Source organism: Aythya ferina (assembly GCF_964211825.1).
Source record: "Aythya ferina genome assembly, chromosome: 2".
NCBI lineage: Eukaryota > Metazoa > Chordata > Aves > Anseriformes > Anatidae > Aythya > Aythya ferina.
Window position 1 is genome coordinate 3,647,624 of NC_140297.1, and position 27,924 is coordinate 3,675,547.

Consider the following 27,924-nt stretch of genomic DNA (forward strand, 5'->3'; position numbering starts at 1 on the left):
GTATGCACCTCATTTGTACGAACCATTTAAGAACACCACTCTGTAGGGGAATATCTGAAGATTAGCCTCTATGTTTGCTCCAAATCCTAATGAGGCCAATGGAGAGACTCTTGTCAGGCATTCCTCCTAGACCATTCCTGTCTTATAACTGGAGAGGTGATATGGGTTATTTCCTAGAGGTTACTGTGTTTGAATTGGGGTGCAGAAGGTGCAGTATTTATTCCTGTCTTTGACCACTGGGTAACCTTCAACCAGTTATGGTGCTTCTTCATGACTCCATCTTGTCTACCTGTAAAAAGAGGGAAATGTAGTGAATTCCTTGGAAAATGATTTGGGGTGGATCAGGTTGATTACCTTCTCCTTAAATGGAAGTCATAAAAATTAACACGCAGGCAGTGATGGACGTAGTCAGATGTTGATGCAACATAAAGCTGTCTCATTCAGAATTAGCTCTCTTACCTGTAGGATATGTTATTTTGCTGTAGAAACCTGCTCTGAATTCCATGAAGAAAGTCTTCAGAAAAGCACTTCTACTGATGGCAACATGTACGACCTCAGAAGGCAATGTAGCCCTTCTGGATTCAGTAAAGGAGGTATTTAATTATTTCCTATTCTTGCACAGCCTGATCAGTTTGGCCTGCTGGGAAACCATCTGTTGGCTTGGGCTACACACGAAAATGCACCCAGGAAAGAAGCTGTGCAGTGTCGCCATGGGTAAAGCTCTCTTTTAAGCCCTGTGAGACCAAAAGTTTGATCCCAGCCTAAAACTTTCAGGCCAGAGATCTGAATGCCCTCATGCCTCATGTGGCTTAGCTGCCAGGGTGGATGGTCGACAATCAGATTGAAGTTGATTTATTATTCTAAATATTGAAGGAAAAATATCAAGGGAGTTTTTTTTTGTTTGTTTGTTTGTTTTTCTTTTCTTTTTTTTTGAGTGAGAGAGCACTTTTATATGCTATGTCTTGCTGAGAACTCACTAACAGGAAAAAAAATACAAAAAAAAAAAAAAAAAAAGGCAAAAAAGCAAGTGCCATTGATTGAGTGAATGAAACCATAAATAGAGAGGGAAATGTCAGTGCTAAATTTGTTGTCTGTATTATCTTCTGAAGTGTGACTTCAGCTGATTGAGCTAGAGTTCTTGCTATCTGACGAGAGCAGCACTGAATATTTTTTTGTGGCCCAAATGACAAAATAAGAAAGACTCCGTACATGGCAAGATCCAAAGCTACAAGATTGGGGTCAGGAAGAGATACTGGAACTAGTGGGGACTCCACACCAGAAAGCTCACAAAGGACATTGCAGAACCATGTAGATTGACCAAGATATGCTCAATCACACTTTTGGCCAAACAGACATATTTGGCCAACATGTTTGAGAGAAGGAACTTGGACTGAGAGCTCACGTTAGGTGAGTTACATAGGTGAGTAGATCTATCTGTCTGGTGGGATCCATCTATTCAGATAGATCTGTGGTTGTTATTATGCAACCAGGATCCCTGTAGTAACCGTACACACATCAAAACAAAGCATAAGGAGCCTACTGAGAGCATTTAAGCTTCCACTTGGCCAAAATGCTCTTTTGAGGTGCCAGAGACATCACTGAAAAGTCCAGCCAGAGCTCCAATTAGTGCCATGCGTGCAGCCGACCCCCACAATCTGTCTCTTATGATTAAAAATCATCAAAGACAAGTGGTCTGGAAGGCTTAAAACAGGGAAATTACAGGAAAAAAATACAAAGTATGTAACTATGTAGCTCTCTAATACAGTATTGCTGTTGCTACTAAAAAACCATAAGCTTTGCACTGAGTTTGCAAAGCCTCCAGATTGAGGCTTCTCAGGCTTGTCTGAACTTTTCTTGACCTGCCTGCAGCTTTGATTTACTTTGTTTATCTGTGAGAGCAATTTCTCTGTCTATTGTAGTGTCTATGGCTAATATATTTTACCTTCTTAATTACAGTTTTATATAAATAACAGTAACAAGCAGAAAGCAAAAAGTCAATTAAAGATCCTTCTCAGAAAACCTGTGCCTTGCTTTCTGAAAGCTCGGGGCATATCTCAGATATAGGAGCTTGGGAAACAGCTCATAAAAGCGTCTTCATCTTCCTGAACTGTGTCCCACAGGGCTGAGTCCTCAGTCTGGGATGCAAATCAAATAGTGCTTTCTGGGGCTGGATGGAAGAAGGGTAACAGGTTGATTATTTTGGGTGGGTTTCATCTGTATCTGCTAGACACCTCATTGTCCAGCACAACCTAATCTTTTGGAGCTCTGTGCTCTTGCTAGGGTCAATGGAAGGAGGCAGATGCAGTGAATCACCCAGCTGAGGCTTGGTAGGGCTTAAAGCAAGTTGGCAAGTAGGCAGCTCTCTGCTCTGGTCCACAGGTAGCCTAAAAAGTTGGTAGACTTAACAACTGTCTTTTAGTCCCAATTTTAAGGAACTCAGCCTCTGGAACTGGACTTCTTGCTCGCTCTTTGCTTGTCCCTGAGGGTGTCATGGGTGGAGAACGAAACGCAACATTGGGGTAGGTCCCTTCAATAGCAAAACAAGCTTTGCTTTGAGCCTGCTGGAAGAGGTCTGGGACATGGCCACGCCATTTGGAGGGTGGAGACCCACAAGGGGAAGAGCTCCTCTGCTGGGGAACAAGTACATGGGCCAGACCTGGGGCTCTGAGCAGGCTGCCACCACTCTCAGCACATGTAGACATTCAGAGGTGTTGTATAAATTTACCAGTACAGCAAATGAAGAAACAGTTTTAACACAGTTACTGATGTCAAAGCATTTTACTGAAGCACCAAAATGCTTTGCAAGGTCTCGGCTCCGCACTGCATCAGGCCAGCGCTCAAAAAACCACCTGCTCTCCCTCGGGAGAGAGCACATTTGATTTCCCATTGTCTGTAAAAGCTGCCCTGTGGATAATCTCATTTACATCCCTGCCCTGCTCCTTTGCAAATGGTACTTCACAAGCCCCCCTTGCCTTGTGATGGATGCAGACGGCAGAGAGGCTGAAGGAGCAATAACCATTTCCTCTGCCTAAATGGAAGCAAAGAGGATTTCCAAACTCAGCAATAAAAGCACGATTACCTCAGCTTCAGGTTCGCCTGTGAATGACTGGCAAAGCTGCAGCTGCCTCGAAATTTTATCAACAGTGCAGAAAAGAGTTTGCAATGGCCTTTTTAATGTGCTCAGCAATAGTGGGGAAGAAGTGAATGGGCCAATCTGAGTGTGTCATAGTTCAGAGCAATGCAGGTATGTCAGAGCTGGGAGGTCTCCAGAATGGTCAGATGGGGTTTGGGGATGCTGATGTTGTGTCATATAGTGCAACATAATTAATCATAAGTCTTCCATGTATGCAGGGTTGAAGGAATATGCTGTATCAAAAAAAAAAAAAAAAAAAAAAAAAAAAAAAAAAAAAAAAGAAAAAGATCTGGCACAAAATAAAATTTCCTCTTTTGTTCAACATCACTTGGCCTTGCTTAGCATGAGGTAGATCTCATAGTCTGTTTGCCCATACCTTCTTTTCCAGGAGGGTTCTCAGTAGGAATCACAGGTGAGAAGCAGATCCCAAGTGGTGGAAATAAGCCAGACGACCCTGGATCTACTACCTATTTCCTGTGTAATATTGGGCAATTTTTACCTTTTACCAGATGTTCTTCCTTACCAAATAAAATGTCCTGAAATCTCTCAGGGTAGCTCAGACACTGAATATCAAACCTGGGAAGTAGCTCTGGCAGATGAGGAGGCAAGCACTGGGTGATTTCATTGCTCAGGTGGGCTACTTTCTCAGCTACCTTTTTGAACATGACACCTGAAGATTTTTTTGCCACCTAGACACAGCAAACACATTTCTGGCTTTGGTGCATGCTGCAGCTTTTCTTGGTTTTCTGCAGTGACAAGCCTGAATCGGAGCCTTTGGGCTCAGGGGGATTCACCCAGGTGAATCCTGGCAGGTGCATGGTAGGTCTCCCTGTGTGCACAACAGAGACAAAAAGCAAGTTGCAAGAGACATCTCAGCAGAGCCCGGCTGATCCAGCAGCTGTAGCATTCGCATTCAGAAGAGGCTGTTCTCTCCTTGCTGAAGAGGTGCAGTGCCTTGGCTGAGAGCCCACACCGAGGAGGAGGGCCCGGCAGCTGCAAGAGGCACTTGAGAGCTGACAGTATTAGAAAAAAAAAGAGATCAAAGTCTATTATTTCATTGTCCTTCTCTCCTTCGCTATTTCCACAGTGTCCCAGAATGAAGAAAAACTTTATTTTCCCCTCTGTGAACAAAGCAGTGAGCAGGTGTCCATAACTGCAGGAACGACCTTCTTTAGGGGGAGAGCTTTCACTCAGTCCTTTGTTGAGCCACAATGGAAACACGAGGTGATGAGCAGCTTCAGATGTGCTTTGGGTGACCTGAGGGGGCTCTTTCCTTGCTCTGTCACTTGTTTGTCACACGGTTTTTGCCATGTCTCTGCACAAGCCTCAGCTTCCCTCTGTGCAATAAAGGACTGCAGTCTTGGCCTCCTTCAAAGAGCCCTCTGAGATTTCTGCCTTGCAAGCCCCGTGCTGCCTCTCTGCATTAAACCTGATGAGTCCCTTAGACCATCAGGAAGAGAAGAAACAAAATGAATTGAGGTCTTGCACTGTAGCCCTACAACTCCTTCTCCAAAAAATGTTCTGCCATTTTGGCAAAAACAACATCTTTTTTTGTCCAACCCCCTTTTTTTGGATGTCTGTCTCTATTTGTCCAGACAGACACAATACAAAAATCACAGTGCATTGATGCATTGACATAAATCCCAGCTACAGTAAAACAGGTTTGCAGATAGTTAGCCACATAGATAATCTGGTGAATGTTTGAGGTTATGGCTACAAAATGCCTGTGAACATTCCCAGACATTGGAACTGATTATCCATATTGTGAAATTATTCTGATGCTCCTTGATGTGCCTTGTGCATGGGTTTGATTAATTCTTTCCCAAAGAATTTCTGGGAGTGGCTCTGGTTCACAATTAGTGTGTCCTGATTGCATGTTATGAACTGGAAGCTAGAAAAGATATTTCCTCTGTGTCAGGTTTGTAGAGATAACTGGAATGTTTGCCTCTTCTTGGGGTGTGGGGTACGGCTGGCTTCCTATCACCACCCATGAGTTTTCTAAAAAAATATATCTCTGCTATTGCAAAGACCTCCTACACTTTTCCTATACTAGTCTCTCATCTTTTAGTAGAAGCCTTAAGTTTGTGGTAGATTTTGAGAAGAGTCTCTAGTGTACAACACTTGAGGACCTGGTGGAAAAGGAGGTATATGGGTTGGCTGCCTATGGCTGAGGGAAACTAGACACCAAACTCCACATGCTCTCCACTGATTTTAAATTCCTGTCCTCAGGTGACCTTTCTGACTTCCTACAGAGCTGTGCAGATCTCAGGCACACCCCTGCTCTTTGTTTCCAGAGCTTTCTGAAGGTGAAAGCCCAGGCGACATGAAGTTAGGCAGGCTGATCTGCAGCTGATGGCAAGCTCGTGTAGGTACTCTATGAGCAAGTACCCATTAAATTCCCAACAAAGACAGCAGCCAATTAACTTTCAGCTGCTCATTTAAGTGATAGACGATCAGGATCAACCCATGGTCAATCCTGGAAGATTTTATGAGCTGCAAAGTGCACTGGGACTAACTAGGTCTTTAGACAATCAATATCAACTGAATAAAAACTGTGACAGTTGTGACAATGAATAATTATCACTCTCAAGATAATTTCACATTTATAATTAAACATGGAACTAGAGTCAGTAAGATAAGGTATAAAAGGATAGGTCAAGGACCCCACTGGCCCAGTACCTTCTCTGGGTATTAAATTCATCCTTGGGTGTAATTCCTGTGAAATTTAGTGGCATGACACTAATGACAATGAGGGAGACCTCACTGTAACTTTTCAGTACTTTTTTTTTCAAGAAGTCAAAGAGTGACTTCTTGCTTGGGCAGATAATGATAGGACAAGGGAGAATGGTTTTAAACTGAAAGAGGGGAGATTTTTGTCAGACTTTAGGAAGAAATTATTTGCTCAGAGGGTGGTGAGGCACTGGCACAGGATGCCCAGAGACATTGTGGGTGCCCCATCCCTGGAGGTGCTCAAGACCAGGTTGGATGAGGCTCTGGGCAACCTGACCTAGTGGGTGACATCCCTGCCCATGGAATCGGAGTTCGAACTGAGTGATCTTTAACGTCCCTTCCAATCCAAGCTAGTCTATGATTCTGTGAACCATCTGCCATTCACAAAGCATGGAAGGGAGATGAGGAAGAGCAGCTGAAAAATTACTGAATTCCATTCTGTTGTACATTTCTGGTGCAGATTGTAGGGTTGGGAATAAGCAGAACATTGACCCAGTTTAATCTCTTGTAATTGCAGGCAAATATCTACCAGGTGGGTAGTTTAGAAAAATGCCTGAATGAATTTAACTACTTTTTCCATAGTCCACAGCCAGAAAAGTACACTAGTGTCATGCAACACGTTTGACTTATTCTTACGCTACCTTACAATGCAGGGGATTGATATATTTTAAATCTGTATATCTGGAAATTTCAGTTATCCTTCTAGAGGAGTTCAGCTTCTTTCCTTTTTATTTTGTAGTAGAGGGATGTCTAAAATGAAATCTCCAGATCTGAGCCAGTTCTGTCCTCAACGATCCCAAACCTTGAGTATTAACAAATGTGTGTGAGGCTTTTCTTTGAGGCAGGAAGTTTTGTCCTGGGTAGGGGGCTAAGCATGATTTAAGGCTAACAGTAGAAGTGTTTAATTAGTTAATTATTTTAATTAATTTATTATTATTATTTTCCTGGGTCACTTGTGAAGACTTCTTTCAAATAAAGTAAAAAAGGCAGGGAGATTTTGTTGACCTTTGGTTAATGCTGTGGTCACCCCTGATGAAATCCAATTTCTACCACTGTGGGTGAAAGTACTGGGAAGGAGCAAGGGGATCTTGGAAAGACACCTTTTATAACCAGCTTGCTTTTTTAAAAACATATTTATTTCTTTTTCCCATCTCTGCTTTAACAGTCTACTTGTCTTTTAAGACTTTTAAGTTCCCCTTCTTTCTGTTAGGAAACAGGTAATGAGAGATAAACTATTTTTCCTGAAAGATTCAGGGTGATTTTTCATCTATGGTAATATTTTTCTTGTTGTCATTTTCTGTTAAGGAGCCAGTGCAAAACTTCTGATTGCTGTTGCATGTATTAGGGAAGGAGGAAACTACTTACAGGCAGAGGAAAGCTCAGATTTTAACAGTATTCAAACAAACAAAGAAACAAACCTGACAGACCTAAAATGCATGTATTATTATGGGTTTTTACAAATTTCATTCTCTTTTAAATGTGACAGTTTGTAAAATTTCTGTGCTATAGCTTATGAATCCTAAAGGATATTATAAAACTGCTCTAAGTTTGTTCTGCCACTAGCTATTCGGGTTGCAATTTGTCTCCCAAATGGAAGGTATCATAAATACAGGATGCTTCCTCTACAGCTGAAAGACTTGCTTGGGTAGCTGGTATCCAGGAATACCAATCCAAGGAGTTTGGCTCAAATTGACTGAATCTTGGATAAAATTAATGAAAGGAAAATATATAGATATATATTTTTCAACTGATATTTACTATTGTTGCTGGGTTTGAAAGTGAGGGAATGAATGGCTGCCTTTGAGACTATGTGAGAGTCAGGTGCCTAGTCCAGTAGAAAGCTACAGGCAGCATAAAAACCTGATAGACGTATAAAAAAGAAAATGTGTAAAAAATGCTTATTGTCCATTGTACATATTTACCTGACCAAAGATGAAAATTAACAAGAATGATGGATCTAGTTCTATTCGCATTTTCCTGAAGAAATAACACACTGATGGGGTGGTGCTAACACAAAGGACACCTCTCCATGCTCCAGCAAACTGGCTAAATAAAACTCATTCTGCCAGGACGAGAGACACTAAAGGAGGCCTAGAAGGGACATTCACGTGCAATAAACTTAAACAGAAAACAGGTAGAACTGGGAAATCCTTTTATAGGATAAGGTTTTCTTTTCAGGATTGATCTTAACTGTCGGATAAGTTAGACCAAAAGGAAAATTATGTAGAAGTGCATGAGAATAGCTCCTCTGCTGAGAAGAAACAGCTGAGTTTCAGTAATAGGATTTTTAGTGCCCAAAAGCTGCTCACAGAAGTGCAAAGTTTGTTACAAGGAAGTGAGGAAGGGGAGGAGGACCATGAAATCTCTCTTGACTTGTATGTTTCTAATGCCATTTTCTGGAAACTATAAGACATTGGTGAGTCTGCTTTCTCTGAGAAGGTAAATCTGGAGTGCATATTTTTCGAAAGTCAGGAATCAGTATGTCAATGTGTATGTGTCGCTTAATGTGAATGCTACAGCCTGACAGGTACCTCATGTACCCACATGTGGGGTGAAAACTTCATTTAATTAAGTACCAATTGGAGTGTTGGGACTCATTGCAACAGTTCTTATCCTCTGCTTATCAACATCTTCTTTCTCCAGCTTAATTCCCTTTCTACTAGAGAAAAATTCTAGTACAGAATGTTTTTCTTTCAATTAAACTTGTTCATTTAGTCCATTTCAGTGAACTACAAAAGGGTGCCCATAAAGGCCTATGTCATTCCAGCGTCTAAGGATCAGAAGGCTTCATTATTAATGGATGTAAAATGAATTAATAACAAAGCCTTCAAATGCACCTTTGCAACTGTCCAGGTGTAAGAATGCTGTGTTTCTCAACATAAGGCAGGTTTCACAGAATTCAGGGAAATTGAAAAAAAACAACAATCAACCTCATAAAAAGCTATCTGATAATCACAAATGTTTGCACATCAGGTCATGTTTAAGAACAAGCTGCTGTGACTTAGACAAATGGTGTCTCCTTTGTCCAGTTGTTTGCACAGAAAGCAAGGCTGGTTTGGCTGGTCGGCAGAATTGCTTCTTTACACTGGTGACCAGAACAGGACAAATCAAACTGTTTTTTTTGCTGCAAACATGGACCCACCTTGCTTATCTTGGATGTAAACAATGTTATGTGACCCTTGAAGTCTCTGTTCCTTTGTCTTTTTGTTTGGCAGGTGGACATCTCACATTCCCAAGCAGTGCTTTGAAATCCTGGGGTAAAAGGAGGATAAATGCAATGAGGGTCCAGGGCAGGGGGAAGATGAGTGAAAAGAGAGGGACAAAAAAGCAGAGAAATGTGACTGGCTTTTACAGCGTTGGTTGTGAGCTTGTCAGTGCCTGGGGCTGTCATTTCTTTATTTTTTTTTCAATCAGACTTCTAGCTTAGCACTACTAGAAGCCATTTTTCAGCCACTGTATGTTATCACCAGACCAAGACTTTAACAGAGACACTCTTTGAATGTCTGCATGATCAAGAAGCTGCTGGTGGCACCCATCACTGGGAAGCTGGGAAATATCTAAATCTCAAGTGGCTGACGTCTAACTGTTTATTTATTGGGAAGTCTTTGTGGACATGTTCGTGGAAGGCAATACGAAAATTTAACTTCTTCTGGAAAAAACAGAGTATTTATCTGTAAGAACACAGATTGTCCTAGGCCATTTTTCCTCAGTGGCAGAAAATGACACCTTGACCCTTTTATTTGGTAGCACGGCCACATAAGCATGCTGATGAGGGCACTGGTGACATTGCACAGTCATTCTCTTAATCAGTGGGAACAGCTTTCTCCATCTGTGCTTCCTCTTCAGCAGCCAGTAGTTTTGTAGACACTGTACAGTGACACCCTCTGATGTTTTCAGGAGGCCAGGACTACTCTGAAGAAGTGTCGTCAGCACTGACATAGGCTGCTGCAAGAGGGACTGGCAGGCAGTAGCAAAGCAGGCAGCAGGACTATGTCCGTTTTTGCTATCTAATAACATCTGCTGCCTAAAGTGACTGACCCTTTTGTATACTATCTTCCTAGATACCTTGAGAAATTGAGCTAGCAAAAAAACTCCCAGCAACAAACCCTTCTGTTACAAAACATCCTCATCTGGCTTTTGCTTCTGAGTGTGATGACTTGGCTGTGCAAGGTCATCACCTCCAGGAGCAGCCACTTCTCTTCCCCTCATGCGTCTCTTGTGGTTATGAGCAGTGATGTCATGTGCAAGAGTGTTTACATCCTCCTTAAGGCTAACAGGCTATGGAAAATAAAATATAGGGAAAAAACGATGCAATCCTAGCACTGTTGCTTTAGTTCTTTGATAACCATAAGTAAGGAAACGCAAGAAATACATTCCCAATACTCACCAGCTGCAGACACCACAGCTGAGATTGAACTGGGAATTGGAGTGCTCTGAAAACGATGCTGAAAATATAGGTGGCAGCAACTAACCATTCACCGTCCCACAAGGAGCAAGCAGCACTTGCGATTAGTTGTCTTTTCCAGAGAGTCATGCAGAAGTAGCAGGATCAAATGGTTTGAGTCTCAGTGAATTACTCCCAGAATAATCTCTGCAATTTTACCAGGCATTAAAATGAGACTGACAGGTCTGTAATGACCAGGGTCTTCTTTCTTACTGAGGGGTGCTATGGCAATGTTTCTCTCATAGTGGCAGCTTTGTCCAGAGTTTGAGCTATTTTATTATTACTATTTTATTTTATTTTTCTCTTCAGAAGCTTGGAAGCCTTAGCGTTGCCCTGGGCTGCACCCCAACCAGGAAATTCTGATAAATTCCATACCTATGGAAAAAGTCACCTTGTTATGTACACTTTGCAGTCACAATAAATCAAGATATGCATCTGAGGGTGAATTGGCCTGTCATAGCTTTAGACATCTCCAGTGTTGACACATGAACCTGAGGTAGTGCCAATAAACCCTTTATATTCAAGATGAGAGATGGGCACTCCAGGTGAGGTCCAGCTGCCTAAACACAGACTTGTAGAGTTGTTGTGGGGTTCCAGGAGTACCATTGCTCTTACAAAGCAGTGTGTGTCTGCTGCAAGTCTTGCGTTACATCTTTTGTTCCCATGTAGATGTCTGTAACACCTTGGGGGTCTCACATGGCATTAGACACAATGAAATGCTACCATCTAATGTGTAATTAATCTGATGTAATTTAGCTGTCTACTTGAGATGAAATGATTATATCATTGTTGCATTGCTTATATTAACCAAATCTCCAGTGACTATTAGGAGATCTCAGCTATAAAAGCGCAATCCAGAAAATCAAAATGACATGATTTCAGCTTCAATAGATTAATAGCAAAATTGAAATTTGGGCTTGGGAAGTTTGCTCTTCATAGCCAGTTTCACATAACTCGAGCTACATTACTTCAGCTTTTTGGTGGTCAGGAAATTCTTACATGAAAAATTGCCCCAGTATAACTCTACATTTGAGAGCAGAGAGAAGGAAGCAGAGAAACATGCATCTCTCATGCAGGAGTCAAAACAGAGCAAGCGAAGGTCTGATTTGTTGTTGCTCCTATCTGGAGGGTAAACCTGACATTTCTATCTGCCAATAGCAATTTGCTGTGAAGCAGCCCCACGGGAAAGCTTTCTTCATGCTAAATCAACCAGCAAATGAAATGAACCTTGTGTTGCAATCAAATAAGAAACTTAGTCACAATGTACATGGCTGGGTACATAAATAATTTAAATGTATGCAGCTGCAATTTCAATATATTGAACCAAAACCTCCCTAACAACCTTGTAAAAGACAAAAATTAAAACTCTGTTAGTAAAGAAGATGGATATAAATTAGTGCATTTTTGCTCTCATTTAATCTTTGTGGAGAGAAGTAAATTTTTATGACCTACAAGGAAAACTACTCTTTTAATGATCATCTTGTGGGTGTTCTATGCCAGCTAATATCTCTTTACTGGAGCTATAGTCAAATTCACTTCCTGATGAACCTAAGTTGCCCCCAAAATTGTTCTAAAGAGTACTGTCAATGAGCCGAGGTTAGAAGTGTAAACTAATGGAGGTAGCAAATGCTTTCTGTACTTTTATTGAAAAATTCTTGATTCCTATTTTACTTACAAATGGTAACCTTCACTTAGTGCTAGTATAGTGAGGGTAATAATGATCTTAGTGACAGCAATGTTCTTTTTGGTCATAAGTATATTTTTATAATACTCCCATATTTTTCGGTCACTAAAAGATTCTTATTACAATAATATTTATTGTTTATTAATGTTTATTAATAATGTTTATTAATGTTTATTAATAAATATTAATAATGTTTATTATTGTTTATTAATGTTAATATTTATTAACACAGAACATAAACAAATAACAATAATATGTTTTTTAAGGAAAGAATATTGAATGTACTCTGAGGCTTACAAGTGTGTATTTCAAGCAAAAATACAACTGTTGCCTCTTTTCTCCTCCAAGTTTGAAATGAAAAGAGTTTCTTATCATCTTCTTTTTCATCGTCCTGTCTTGACTGGCATTTCCCCCTAGTATATACATTTTTGTTCACAAGAGCTTGTTACTAATTTTTTTGTGTTCAATGACTTGACAGGAAACAGAGTAGTTGTATTTCATAGGGCCGAAGGGAGCTTTGGGTGCTGGTGATCTAAGCCATTCATTGAATGTCCAGATTCCCTTTGGCAGTGCCTCTGTAGCCATCACCTTAGACCCTTGCAGAGCAGTTCATATCCATCAAGCAGCTCTAAATCTCTTCTTGACAGTTTACGTGCAATGCACTCTGGAAGAGGAGGACTTTGGGTTGTGGACCTTTCCCCCCTTTCAAAGAGGAGAATTGGTAATTTCAATGTCTGCTTTGCCTTTTAGTGTCCAGAGTCCTAAGTCAGACAGCCTGGGGTTATTTGAGAGTATTACATCTCTCTGTTGCTACACCTGGACAGATGAATATCCCCCTAAACTGAATTAACTGGATTGACAAGAGCTCCCTAGAAATGAGTTCAATCTAGTAGCTCCAATATTAACAACTGCATAATGGATACAAACATTGAGTGAGAGGAATTCCACCCAGAAAGTCAATAGTACAGTAACAATTGCTCTTTGCGTTCTATTTACAAAGCTGACAATAATTTTTCACACTCTGACCCACTTCACAGTGAGAAAACAGATGTGCAATGCAATGTAGTTTTTCAACTTCTTGTCTCCACAGAGGGGCAATGACTTTCAAGAGCAATTGGGTGGAAGGTTTTTCCTCATTTGATGGCAAAACTCAAGTTGAGGTTGAATGGGGTCTATCAGATGGACTCTCCTAGCTGATGCTATGAATTTTTATCTGTCCTGATAAGATTAAATGAAGAAATCAAATCTATTTAAGTGAAATATTCGCATCTGAGAAGGTCATAATAGTGAGAATCTGTATTCCCCTCTCACTGAGATCCATTGTATTTTTTATTTGCTTTTCTTTTGGTTCAAGAAAGGAAAAAACTTTGGTAATGAGTTTCTTCAGCCAATTTCTCAGAACAATAATAAGGATTCTGTCATTTATCTTCAATGTTTCATACCTTTGTGTCACACTACACTTCTCCAGCACTTTGCAAATCTTTTGCCTTCTCAAGTACTTGTTTTTCTTCTGGCAAGAGATGTTTTCTAGTGTGACCCACTTACCCACTTGTAACTCCTCTTAAACGATCCCTACAAATTTCTCCCCTGCTGGAGTAACTATTACCTTGCTCACATCAAAAGATAAAAAGTGTTAAAGTTTTTTTTTTTTTTTTTTTTTTTTTTTTTTTTTTTTTTTACTGTGAACTGCCCATAGCACTCTTTGGACAATATTGAATCTGCAGAATTTCACCCTTGTTCAAGGCTTGGGCAAATTCCAGAACTGGAATATTACTATGGATCTGGGCAGCTCTCAAAACAATGATCTATTAATTTTTATTCTGCAATGTAATTTGATTGGCATTTGTATAATGGAAGTTGCTAAATTATATACAGCTATTGTTGATGTTATAAAAAGTAACCAACGACTCTTATCACTTCTTACCTCCACAGAGGTGACCTTTATGCTTCTAGTCTGTCACAAAAGTTGTATGTTAAAAATTACACACAAAATTAATAATTGTGTATGTAGAAATAGCGAGCTGCTGCAGTAGGATGTTGCAGCAACAAGAATTAATTTTGATCATTATTTTGGAAATACTACTTATGTAGAATGATTACTGTAAATAAATTAACTTTGCTAAGCCTTCAAACAAGTTTAATTTGACTTACATGTTGCCCCCCTAGACCATATAGGTTAGTAACCCAGCCCAGAAAATATTCTGATATGGTGGCCAGCTCTTTGGGTTTCAAATTGGAGAGATTTCATTTTTTTCTATTTGATAGCGGTTATTGCTCTCACCCTACCTGGTTTTCTGGTTATAAGGTGAGTTAATGGAAGGGATTTTTTTTTTTTTTTTGGGGGGGGGGGATATTTGATTTTTCCTTGACTTTTTCCTTTTTTTTTTTTTTTTTTAATAATTTCTAAAAGCAGAAATGAAAATGTCCCTTCTCACATTACTATTATTTTTTCAATTGGGATCTTAATGTTTTTCTTTTCACAAGAAATAAAAAAAAACCACACTCATAACATGTCTATTGTAATGTTTTGTTCAAAATAGACTACGTGGTTATTCTTTTTTTTTCCAAATAAATCATTTTTTTTTTTTTCTTCCCTTCCTTTCACTCTTCAACAGCCAAACAAATACAATCAGTTATTCACACAGGTCCTAATAAACATGACAAATGATGAAAGCCAAAGATTTCCTCTGACACTGGAGAGCTGGTGAAAGTCCAGCATTGAAGATTCTCTATAATTCTGATTCCAAGCTTTATCGTTGTTCAGCTCTGGCCACAGTGACAGCAATCCTCTCAGAAACGGCTGGTCCCTGGCCAGTAATGAAAGTAGGAAAGAAAAAACTGGCCAGTGTTCTTCTCCAGTTCTGATAAATGATGGTGATTTTAAATAACCTTTTAATTTACGAACAGATCCTTGGAAATGTAACCAGCATGACCCAAGAAAGGGGTGAGTTCAGACTCAGCCAAGAGGACAAGGCTGGACATGCTTTGGCAGTGGGAGGACCAGGCTGAGTAACGTGCACCCGTGCTTATTGCTGTCTCGGGGACATCTCTGGGAGCTGTGAAACCTGTGTGGACCTTCTCCCATCATAGGCCAAACCAGATGGCATTTTATCAAAAGCCAAAGTGCCTTGCTGGAATAACTCCAATGGAGCCCTCTGATTAGACTCCTATCTATGAATCAAATGGGACACAAGGAGACAGGGCTGGAGTTTAGCAGAGAACTAGATCATACAAGTACTTGGTGTGAAATTCATGATGGGATGCAGTGAAAAGCTGCACCTAGTCCAAACCAGACATCACATCGCATACAACAATATAATTTCCTCCAACACTGTGGACGGAAGCTACATTTCTATCAGATACCAATAATTATTATCTGGGAGCGGACAGGTTTTAATGAAATATTATGGCTTCTAGTTGTTTTATGTTGAAGAGCTTAGAGTTGGGCAGTTGATAAGAAATGATCATTGATAAGGCATCCCAGCAGCATAAGTCTGTAAGTGCTGGAGTAGGTAGATTCTTGGCTGCAGTGACCAACCCAGTATTGAACTCCTTTGTAAAGTAAGATTCACATAAAGGTTCGGGTAAAAGGTGATGATAATTGGGTGCCATCAGGACCTGCCAGAAGGCAGGGAAGGATATACAAACCTGTAGGTGTTGGTATGACACTGTTCCACCCTAGTTTTCTTCATATCACGCACATACAGGCATCACTGTGCTTTAAAAAACTCTGCCCATCTCCCACCCACACCTCTCAGTTTCTAAGGACTGGAAAAGTGCAGAACTCTCTATAGCTAATGAGATGCTTACCGTTGTCACTCTTGTCACATTTTGGCTGGAAACCCAGCTTTGAATCTCCTTCTTCCTTTATTTTGAGCTGATAAGCGGCAGGACTCCTGCTTGTCACCCAGGATTTCTAATGATCAAGGTACTGAAGTTCTGAGTTGAAGTAATTGTCCTGTTAACTGTTGGACAACTAAGAGTGCTGCAGAGTACATGTTTGGTCTTGGTTCCCCAATAAGCTTACTAGCCCTCAGGCTTACAAGTCAGATGTTGTTTTCCTTTCTTCCTCTCCCTCTGTCCTGGTTGACAAGCAATAGGGATGTCCTGTAGAGTTGCTCTGAAAACCTAGAGCAGGACTGATGATATCTGGTTTCAGCACACCACACTCCTGTACCCTTAGGCTGTGTGTGATAAGGGTGCAAGTCCTTGATCTGCAGTGGGCAGAGCAGAGATATCCCCAAAGATATCTCCCAAGGGGAGAGGTTCAAGTAGTATTAGGCAGGACTCTAGGAGAGGGTTCATCACTGAACATGCTAATGGGGAGATTTAGTACCATGTACACAAATCTCTTCCTTCTCTAGTCTTTGTTTGCAAGTCCAATCTGGTTCTTAGAATACTACTATGTAGGAAATGGCTATTTTTAGGTGATATTTCAACTTTTGTCCACATGATCCAACAAAACGTTAAGTGCATAGGGAGTTATGCTGGTAGGACTCAATCCTCTGTGAGCAGTGCTGGAGGAGGAGCTGGTAAGCCTTTGAATGCATATAGTATTATAGCAGTGACACAGTGCCTGGGCTTTCTGTGCCACACTCCCTTGTGATCTGCAGACAATCCAGAGTCTTTCTAAGCTTGTCTGAAAGCAACTGGACTCTTTCTATGGATCGCATTGAGTTGCAGTTCAAACTTTGTGTCCCCAGTGGGAGAGAATGAATGCAACCGGTTGCATGTAGAGGGAAGATAATTTAACAGCTAAAATTGATTCACTACACAGGAAATTGCTTTAATGTCGTGGAGATCACTAAAGTCCTCATCTTGGCATTTTGCCATGGAAACCACAGGGGATCAAAGGAAAAGAATGTCATTGCCCATTTTTAATCACGGCTCTTTTTTTTTTTTTTTTTTTTTTTTTTTTTATTGAGTGATGTTTTTGCAGCCATGAAAAGCCACTTCACCACTGAACTTACGCAATGAAGCTTTAAAAGCCAAGCTCATGAATTTCCAGGTATATGTGACCACATGTTCCATCAAATTCAGAAAGACTGTGAGGATCTAAGCAATGCTACACTCATTATTAACCAGGAAGGATGGCTCTTGCACAGAGGACACTGCAGGCATTTGGGATGGCTGGGTTTTAGTGATGATTTTTGCCTCAGACTTCTCAGGTGACCTTCATTAAAGCTACTTATGTTAATTAATTTCTGGGCAGTGATTGGAGTTCCTCACATGGAAAACAGTTTTTGGCAGCAAGTGATTATCCTTGCTTCCATAGATAATAAATGCAATTGGCTGAGCTTCCCTTTCCTCAGCATTTGTATCATGTTTTTATGATTTCTGAGTTCTGATTTAATCTGTAGAGGGATCCAGTGAAAGTCAGTATGCAATATCGTTGCTTCTCAGAAAGGCCTAGAGCATTAGACCCTTTGCTTTTAAATGAAAATGGTTAATTCACATGGAAAGGAGGGACAGATATAGCAAAGACTTGTCATCCTTAGTTGTAGATTTGGCCTCTACCAGTCATGTGAACTGGTGTAAATCAGCTTAAGAAGGGGGTGATCCGTGGAACTGGCCCCATGGACAAGGAAAAGCTCACTGATCTCTCACTGAGATCTATTTTTCTCTGCCTGATATTCAAGTGCATTATAAAAGACACATTATAAATGTGTCTTTTATACGAATAATTACTGTTCACTTGCAGTTGCCTGCTAGGCATTTCTCCAGCACAGAGGAAGCCTGATGCTTTGTTCTGAGCAATAAAGACCTGAAAAGACAGCACCACTGAGCTGGGCACACAGCAAGGATGAAACACACCCACGATGCAGGGGCAGATGAAGCACCCTCAGGAAAGCTGGGGGGAAGATGCATGGGTAAGGCCACCATGAGGCTCAGGAGGTACCTGGTCACCGGGCAGGGTGGGAAAGCAGCCAGGGATGAGCACAGAGTGCCTGCAGCCAGTGACCAGCACACAAGTTCATGGCATATCAAGGAGGCAGGCAGGCCAGGGCTTTGCATGCCTCTCCATGAAGGGACAGTAGAAATGGAAAGAAAGAGTGTTAAGTCTCATTAGCCCTACTGGGCAATTCTGTGCTTGAAAGAAATATTACTTTAAATGGCTTGCTAATGAATTTAAATCAATGAGCACAGATTTTGATGCCTTGCAAAATCCATGTTAAAAGACTGGTCCTTTTTTTTTTTTTTTTTTTTTTTTTTTTTTTCCCATGGAGGGTGTTATTTTCAACTCAAAGTGCATGTGAAGAGATTTAAGTGGACAGATTTGCACTAGACATCAAAAAGTTACCATGAACTCTGCATTTCCAGAAATCAAAGCATTTCTTTTGAGCTGGATAAACAACACATTTGGGAGATTCACTTAACCTAGCACTATATCCCAGTGCTGAACTAGAGTAGCAACCAAGCAGCAGGATGCTTAACCCCAGACCCAACTGATTTACACCAGCAAGTCATTAATTACCCACTCGTATAATTATTTCTACAGTCAGATCTATTGTGTTTGCATCTGCATGTGCAGGAATGGTGTGCTGAAGCGCTCTCTGTGGTACTTAGGTTGATGGATTGTGGGTGGATAGCTGCAAGAGTTGTGTGCAGGATACCATTGAATCATAGAGTCATCTAGGTTGGAAAAGACCTTCAAGATGAGCAAGTCCAACCGTCAACCCAACCTGATGAGTCTCATTATTAAACTATGCCTGTCAGTGCCACATCCACATGTCTCTGAAATACCTCCAGGCCTGGGGACTCCACCACTTCCCTGGGCAGTCCGTTCCCATCCTTGACCATCCTCTCTGTGAAGAAATTCTTCCTAATGTCCAATCTAAGCCTCCCCTGGCACAACTTGAGTCCATTTCCTCACATCCTATCACTTGTCACCTGACAAAAGAGACTGATGCCCTCCTTGCTGCAACCTCCTTTCAGGTAGTTGTAGAGCAATGAAGTCTCCCCTCAGCCTCCTCTTCTTCAGACTTAACCCAATTCCCTCAGTCACTCCTCATGCCTTGTTTTCTAGTCCTTTCACCAGCTTTGTTGCTCTTCTCTGCACATGCTTGAGCAATTCATCATCCTTGTAGTGAGAGGCCCAAAACCAAACACAATATTTGAGGTGCGGTCTCACCAGTGCCACATACAAGAGGACATATACTCATGATGCACAAATCTAATGAAATTTGTTCCCACCACTACTGCTGCAGTATCATCTGGTTGTGACAAGCCCAAGTCAAACCACTGCCCTGGGCTGGAAACTGCACTGGATGATGTCCTAGGCCATTATATGCCATTACATGTCTGGCATTGCCAGACAGTTGCAGGATACTCCAGCGCTCAACCCTACACTTGCAATAATATACTTACAATGCAGGAATCATTTAACAATTTTTTACCATGGCAAAAGAACTGTAATGTTTTAGTAGTTGCATGATTATTACCTCTATACATGAGTCTTACCTAAAAAATAAAAAACAAAAAACAAACAAAACAAAACCCACATCCAGCCATCTAATTCTTGCAGTGGTGTTGCCTTCACTGTGGTGGTTTTGGGGATCACATATGGTACTGATGCTTCTACTGGCACAGATGTTTTCAATGGTCTCTCATTTTGAGAGTGATGTGGTCTAATTTTGTATGAGGTTGTCATGCTTAATTTTAGGCGACCTCCTTACCAGCTCACTGCCTGTCTCAGCCTTTCTTCCTCCACTGCCTTTGTCTGTGTCTTCCTCAGGACCAAGGAAAATGAAGTAAAATATCAAGTGGAACATCTTAAGACATGATTTCTTCACAATGGTTTTATTGCTTGGTTTCAGCAGTGTCAACCACAGAGAAGAACCTCCTCTGAAGCAAGGAGATTAACCAATACAAAGGAAAAAAAATAGCCAATTCATTGCATATGTACAGAGTCAGAACAAAATAAATAACATCAGGCAAAAGGCCATGAAACAAGGCAGATTTCACCTGTGCTGAGCAAGCAGGCCTGGTCTCACTGGCATGGAGAATACATCACAAGCACCTAGATACATAACAATCCACAGAGATGTGGCTTAACAGTGATTCTCTGTTCACAGCCAGTTTTCATCACTCTTTGCTGTCAAAGCCTATTTACAGGAGGGCAGAGCAGAGGTGCTTACAGTTTGAGTGAGAAGAAAAGAGTCAGTTGGCACCAGCTACTGAGAAAGAACAGCCTGAGCTGCGTTTGAAACAGAGTATGAAAAATACACTCTTGAATTCAAAAGTGCCTTTTTAAACTTAATTTATCATCCACAGAGTATCAAAAGTGTTTTTTTTTTTTCTTTTTTTTTTTTTTTTTCTTTTTTTTTTCAAATCTGCTATTCAGATTTCCTCTACGTACAAGATTACAATATCCACAAAACTAGGGTATAAAACACCAAGTGCTCTGCTGATGCCAATCTGCATGTCCTAAAGGCTTGGCCTTCAGAACCAAAATGGGCATTATTTCCATTAGAGATCCGTTACAGACTTTCCAGTCCCAATGACTATCTTCTTCCCTGTGATTTCACAGTATGCTAGAAATAACTAGGGTTTCAAACCCAGGGCTCTTCAATACATAATGCAACACCATGCAAGCAAACAGGACTTGGGACTTTCAGACAGTAGGGGATGGAAGAGGCTGTCCATTGGCCCAGGAAAGACATGGTCTGTGACTTTACAGATCTCTGAGGGAAATAAGATCAGTCACTGTAATTATATCTCATCATGCTGGTATGTAAATAATGGATTTGGCAACTGGGTGAAAAGTTGACTGTCTGAAAGAAAATGGATAGAAATCTACTCTGCTCTGGATTCGGGGATGTCTGACTCCAAGTACTAGTCCCGGACTTTATTCTTTTTCCTGTTACACCAGTTTATATCCAGAATGATACCATCAGAGTCATTCCAGATTGATATGGGTATGTACGAGGCCAAGAGCTCGGCCTCCTACTCATCGAGGGTCATCTACAATCAGGAGGCGTCATGGTCCTGTAAGCACTGGTCTGTGAAAAGTGCAAAGTTGCATTGCAAGTTGGGGAGCTCAGGACTGTGGTCCTTGTCCCCAAGTCTGGCACATTCGTCCTGGTGCAGAGATGCCATGGGAGGCCAGAACACAGCAGAGAAAGGTCATGTTTTACACGGGCTGTGGTGGTAAACCTAGATTCCTCTTCCATATGGGAGCTTCTCAGGCTCCTTGATTCTGGTATGACATGCAGTCCCAGAGAGCACTAATCAAACCAGGTGCAAACATGACAGAATAAAATGAGCTTTGCTATGGCACATACTGGCACTTCCAAGTTTGAGGAACTTCCTTCTAGTCTGAAAATATCACATATTTCCTGCAGAAACCCAATGGTTTCTGCCTTGTTTGAACATTATGGTGATGGTAGAAGGAATGAGGGCAGAGGGATGCCACAAAAATCTGCTAACCCTTACAGAGCCAAGCAACATTCACTCCTGAGCTTTCTTTGTAACTTCATTTTGCTTTATAAAATCCAACAGGATTTTTTCTAATCAGAAAAAAATAATAAAATCAGATGTTTCATCTCATGGTCTTGCTTGGGATCCCCCCCCCCCCTTTTTTTTTTCAAAACTGCAGTAATGCTGCTGCTGCACATCTTTCTGTTTTTAAAACCTAATTTCAATTTAATGCTCTGAAATTCTGCCACAACCTAGAATTTCTTTACTGCTCTTTTTCAAGCCCTAAATGTGGTCATATTCTCATTTCTAGCTGCTTATGAGAGGGCCACCGAGCTACATAGGTCCCAGCTGAATAGAAACATCTAGTCTAATGTTAGCATTGAACTTTGTACGTCTAGACCTTAAGAAAATAAATTATTTTTTATAATTTAATTGTTCCATGCATATTAATAATTAAGAGTTTAATCACTGAAACCTTGAGTGACTAATTAATGGGATTGGATTTGATCTCTCACTGGTATAAAGAAGGGAGTAAACAGTTCCAGGCTGAAGATAAAGGAATTCTTCTAAAGTCAAATTCCAGTTACAAGCTTGTGTACATCAGGAGTCACTGCAGTGAACTGATAGATGCATGTGGGATCAGAATTTGGCCTGATTTCTGTAAAGTGTTTCAGAGTCCAACTTCAAGATCCTCAAACATGTCAAAAAGCTTAACACATCCAGTTATACCTCCTCAACTTCTTTTGTATTGAAGTAACTCAGTTGCATTCACCGGAGTTGTTCCTGTCTTACCATGAGTTAAAGAGGTCAGACTTGTGCTTTGTGACAAACTGCAGTAGCTCTGAGCACAGTGTTGTGTTTTCTGCATTGCTTTAGCACAACGCGGTTTGGGTTGCCATTTGGGGTTGCAGCAAGGTCCATGAACTCTATGTTATTGATGCGTTGGGTGAAAAAAGAAATCAGAGCAGAGAGGCCAAGTTATCCAGCCAAATTCCTGCACTAAGTCACCTAAACAAGGGCCTGATCCAAAAGCCAGAGCAGGCATGAGAAACATTTTTTCCATCAGTCGATTGTTCATATCCCCAGAGAGAAAAGCTCTGATTTCATCCCCGGCTCCTCTGTTCTCCTGAAATATGGGGCCATCACAGCTGGGCTGGCAGCTCTGCCCTGTCTGCATCCCTGGGATTGCCATGCCTGTCACAGCAGGTATTCACCACATCCATGTCAACCTTTCAGCACCCCTGACAGCATAATGGCAATGCCGTTGGATTTTCAGTGATTAAGTAATTGCAAGCAGGATGCCTGGGAGCACTGTTGCTGGCATGTTAATGTAGTTAATTTCTGAAGGAGCTCCTCAGTTTAGGCCATGGCCTATCTTCAGGCTGGTGGTGCAGCTCAGGGGATGCAGAGGGGCCTGTTGCATGGATAAACGGCCAATTTTTTCCCTGTTGTGTTTCTAAAAGGCAAGCCTCTTCCTGCTGCCTTTGGCATGTGGTTGATGCTGGTACAGCTAAGCACAGGGATGAAACTCACCCTGCTTGTGGCTCTCAGGCAGGGACCTTCTCCCACAGAGATGCTGCCTGAGACAGATGGGACACGTTTCCCTCACGTCTCAGGCAGGAGGCTGCTGCCAGTGGTGCTCCACTTGCACTCAACAGCTTTGGGCTTAAAGTCCCTGCTTTGCTTCTCTGGGACCTGGGATTCACGTTCACACCTTAGACACTGACAAGATTAGGCAGTTCTCCTCTGTAGCCCACCAAGTTTGCTGGGCATTGAGAGCTACCACCATGACAAATGATGAGGGCATGACTTTGTGGCCTGAGGACTCAGGTCTTTCCCAGACTGACACTGCTCCCAGACTCTGAAACAGTTTACAACACCAGGAAACATTTTACAGCAAGTGTGAAAACTTGGAAACCTAATGAGAACTTTCCCCCTCTTCTGCCGGGCATCCCAGCAGCTGGCCCTTCACGTGGTGAAGTGCAGAGCTTTGCAGTCCCTGCTTTGAATCACACATTGGAGAATTGGTTGTGCTTGTGGGACTTCTCCAGCAGGTTCTATGTGAGTCCTGGTCCAGGTCTGATTGCAGTCACCACAGCAGCACCAGCTCCAAACAAAAATTCCCTGCCTCTGAGATCCACAAGGGGACTTCAATGGGGACCTTGCTCCTCAGGGTGTCAGGCCATAAGGGCTTTGGTGCAAGCAACATGTGGGAATTTTAAACACCATATTGGTTTTTCTGGATTTGGGGAATTAGAGAACTGCTAAGAGGATTTTGAAGACCTCATGGCACATTGGTGTTGGATTCTGACTGCTCATGATATGGTTTCAGTGCAGCATAGCCATAGAAATGATAGTTTGTACCTGGCTAGCATTCAGTCTTATCAGCGGTTTAATTCCAGGAGCACGGAGCTCAGTGTGACTATCTTCCTCCACAAATATCTACCTATTCTCTTATTTTTTTTTTCAGGTTGGATAGCCATGGTTACACTGTGACAGCATCTGAGCTAGCTTGCTGGAAACCCATGAGTACACGTCCACCCCTCAGAACAGTTGTATCAGACTATCTGGTGCCCCTTACTGACTTCAGCCCTCTCTGCCATCCTCAGTCCTGCATGTGGAGAAATATTTTGGCAACATCCAGCTCAGATGATGACAAGTATGGCTCCAGAGAGGGGTATGCAGTGGAAAAACAGCTCCTCAGAACTGAGAAAGGAACGGGATGTCCTGGATATCCTGGTCTGCAGCCCTCCTCCTGGGCTCAGTGTGTTTTTCTGGCAGCGAATCAGAGACGCTTCAAGCAAGCAAGCAAACAAGCAAAACAAACAAAACAAACAAAACAAACAAACAAACAAAAACAATCCTCAAACCCATTAAATAAAGAAGTTTCCCTTCAAGGAACTACAACTTAATTTTGAAGAAAGTCCATTTGTTGTTAATACCTGGTGGAAAATTTGAGATCTTGGATTTTCCACCACTAGTGTATAACTGGTATAACCCCAAATCAAAAGCAATTGGGTGAGACACAACTGTGAGCATCTGCATCTTCGTGCTATTTTCTAAGTTTGGATTTGTGGAATTGCCTGTGAGTGTGCGCTGTGATGCCCTATGAGCTGCCAGCTCAGCATATTTGAACAGGATTTGGTTTCTCCTTTCTCCTTCTCCCCTCCATTGAGAAAAGAAAAGAAAACATAAACAAAAAACTCTCCACTATTCCCTTGATTTTAGCAGGCTCTATGTATATTCCTCAAATAGGGATTGCCCCAATATGGAAACTAATAGACCTTCAAAAAAAGATGTAAAATGCACATGCACATCTTAAAGATCTAACAGTGCCTTCATCACAGGATGAAAGCTCCCTGCAAAAGCTGAAGAAGAAATCAATTTAATAGCTCCTTTGCTCCTTCCTGACTCCTGGAGTGCCAGTTACGTGCTGAGCCAACCTTGTTTTGATGAAAGCAATTTTGCTTGCTGCTGTGAAGCTAATTTTTTTCATCTGGAGAGTGGCTCCTTATGGCAGGTCTGATTCAATTAAGGATTACAGGGTTCTACATCTCCCTTCCCTGGCAGTGTGTGCTAAGCAAGTGCAAACGAATTACAGACCAATTGCTTTCCCCTGATCCCTAATGATGCTGGGTGCAGTAATGCACCAAGATCGATGGGCGAACTTAAAAAGAATGAAAAACACAGCCGTTCTCCGCTTTTGGCATCTGTACCTGGTTTTTATACATGCAAATCGAGTTTCCTGTTCATTGAAAACAACCAAACAAGACACGATGCCACGAAGGCAGTGCAGAGAAGGACATTTGTGCTGCTCCTTCTCAGCAAACTGCATTTCCAGAGGGCACCCAATAATGCTCCGAAACCTTTTGCTAATGAAGGTGGTGAGCAATTAGCAGAATTCGCTCCAACATTGGGGCATCCTCCAAGGGGCATTCCTGGTGCCGCAGCTTCTTCTTCGCACGGGTAAAACACAGGGCAGGGGTCATGTGCTGGCCTCTCCCCTTCCTGCTCATGTTCCTCCTGTCCCTTCTTTCCATCTCCAACTCTCTTTGGTGCCTTATCACCACCTCTTAACTGGGCTTTTGGCACATTCAGAAGTTTGTTTTTTTTTTTTAATTTTAATTTTAATTTTAATTTTATTTTATTTTATTTTTTCCACTTCTTGCCTTCCTCTCTCCTTTACTGGCTCATTTCGTAATCTTTTAAAAAGTGCAATTTATCTGTTTCAGAGATGCCGGTTCTGGTAAAGCCACCAAGGACTCAGGCTCTCCCCTCCCTTTCCCCCCTTACTTCAGTATTTATAATAGGATCTCCCAGGCTCTCCTCAAGTGACAGGGACCTTTACTCATAGTTATCAGCCCCTGAGGGCACCAACTTAGAGCGAAAGGTCTGAAAAGAGGGAGAGGAACAGTATTTCTCTGCCTCTTAGCTTGTCTGATCTTGTTCTGGATGCCAGTGGCTTTTCCAGTACTTTGTCCTGTTGGCTCATGCAGAGCACATCATTTCACATGGGTTTGTCAATGTGTCACTGGTTCCTGGGGATCCTTCTCTCCCTTGGATGCTCAGTACTTGGAGAGCCTCTCCCCGTCACACCAGAGAGAATTCGGCCTGGAAGCTGGAGCACCGGCGTGTCTTTGGCGAGCACTTGGTCAGCATGGAGATCTGGGTGCTGAAATTGGTGCCGTTGCTGCCTAAGGAAGGGTGGTGATACTTCATGTCTGAGTCCAGGAACCGTTCCATGTGCCACCTTCGCCACTTTCGCTTGAGCTCAGCTTGGACCTAGGTGGTGGAAAGACAAATATGTCAGCAGAAGGCAGTTTTCTATTGCTCTTGTTTGTGTGAGCAGCAATGGGCAAGCCAAGTACTTGGGGGCCAAGAATTATTTTATACAGGTCACTAAACTCAACCTGGTAAGAACTGTTAGCCACTTAGAGGAGAGGTGACACTCCAGTCAATAAACTAACAGTGCAGAAATTCCTGAGCTTCAGCAGAAAGGCCAGCAGAAAGTTGATAATCTGACAAGGTGAAGGTGTCAGACTACTTAACTTCAACGGAAACATGTTCTATACTTTGTGTGCAATTAGGATTTCTTTTTACTGCCCTGTTTTTGCCCAGATACAACCGATTTAACTACAGCTTGTTTGTACAGCCATCAATACAGCTGCGCTTTTTTGACAGAAGCTCCTTGTTCCTGCTCAGAGAGTTTACACACATCATCCGGTCTGCACTGTTCAGATTCAAAACCTGAACAAATCTGGCCACCGTCCTGTCCCCTCATACAGGCTTCCAGTGCAAAGATTTGGATAATGGTATGAATTAGACAAAATAGCTGTGTCTGAGGGTCTCTGGGATCAGCAAGCACAGGAAGAGTACAACAACACAGATGCAAACCCCAGGACTGGAATTGTGAAAAAGTCAAGATCAATTTCTCTAAGGTAGAATCATATTCTCCTGGCATTGGCCTGTGCCTAACAAGTCACATCAATCCTATTTGGTTTTGGCATTGTTAATAGGTTTGTGTGGCATTGCCCTGCTCTGAGCAGGCTTACCAGCAAAGGTCTCTGCTGGAGCTGCATGCCACTGCGTGATGCACACATGGCATCAGCATGGCTGAGAGAAGAAGCAGAGCTGTAAGACAGCAAGTTGTGATTCTGGACACTCTTCCTCTCCCCAGGAAGCTGGAACACAACCCAGATCACAGCTGTTTCTTGTCAGTTTATTGAGCTGAACGTGCTCCAGCTGACAGCAGCAGCTCCAAGCTCTCAGCTGCTCACACCTACTTGGTAGACTTTGCAGTTTGGGTTTGCTCAGTCTCTGCTGAATTTCTTACAGGCAGATGGAGCATGGTACAAAAATATCAGTGGTAACAGGCCTCCATCCTGGCAGTGGGCCTGAGTCTGTGGAGGTTTCCTTGAGAGGGTAAGCATGAGTAGGACTCAGAAGATGGGCTTTATCACCTGCTGAAGGAGATCCCTTCAGATCAGGGTTTATACAAGGTTATATATGAGTTTTGCTCATGCTGTCTCAAGAGTAAAGGAAAGACTCAGTAGCAGAAATACTAAAGTGCACATTAAAGACCTAAAATGTTTATTAATTATACTGGAAACTGTCTGCCAAATGGCTGAGTTGTTTTTGTGGGGTGAACCATTTGACTTGGAAACGTTCCCCCAGTGTGGTAATATCAGAAAGGGGACACTCCTCAATCTGCTCTCTGCAAGCATTCAATTTGCCTCAGCTGCAAACATTAACCGGAGAACATTGTTGATCTTACCTCCCCATTGAGGAAACAGTACAGAACTGCCACCACAAATCCCTAGGGGAAAGGAGAGAACAGAGTTTTAGCACATCATAGCTTATACTCCTCAAGACCGCAACTCAACCTCACTCCAGCCCTGCAGAAAGGCACTACTGAGGTGCCCCTTAGAAACCACTTGGTTGCATCTTCCCTGTAAAAGCAGCAGGGGAAGATTGGTTAGGGGACACTGAAGCATGGCTATGAGTCCAAAGCTT

General features: G+C 41.9%; 1 protein-coding gene across 1 annotated transcript in view; it reads right to left on the reverse strand.

Moving 5' to 3' along the window:
• Positions 1 to 19,772: 19,772 nt before the first annotated feature.
• Positions 19,773 to 27,924, reverse strand: part of VIPR1 (vasoactive intestinal peptide receptor 1) — a 115,741-nt gene continuing 107,589 nt past the window's right edge. The window contains exons 12-13 of the mRNA XM_084508726.1: positions 27,686 to 27,727; positions 19,773 to 26,193 (exon numbers count right to left, since the gene is read on the reverse strand). Coding sequence (XP_084364852.1) covers positions 26,002 to 26,193; positions 27,686 to 27,727 — 234 coding nt within the window. The 3' untranslated portion in view covers positions 19,773 to 26,001. The remainder of the gene's footprint in view (positions 26,194 to 27,685; positions 27,728 to 27,924) is intronic.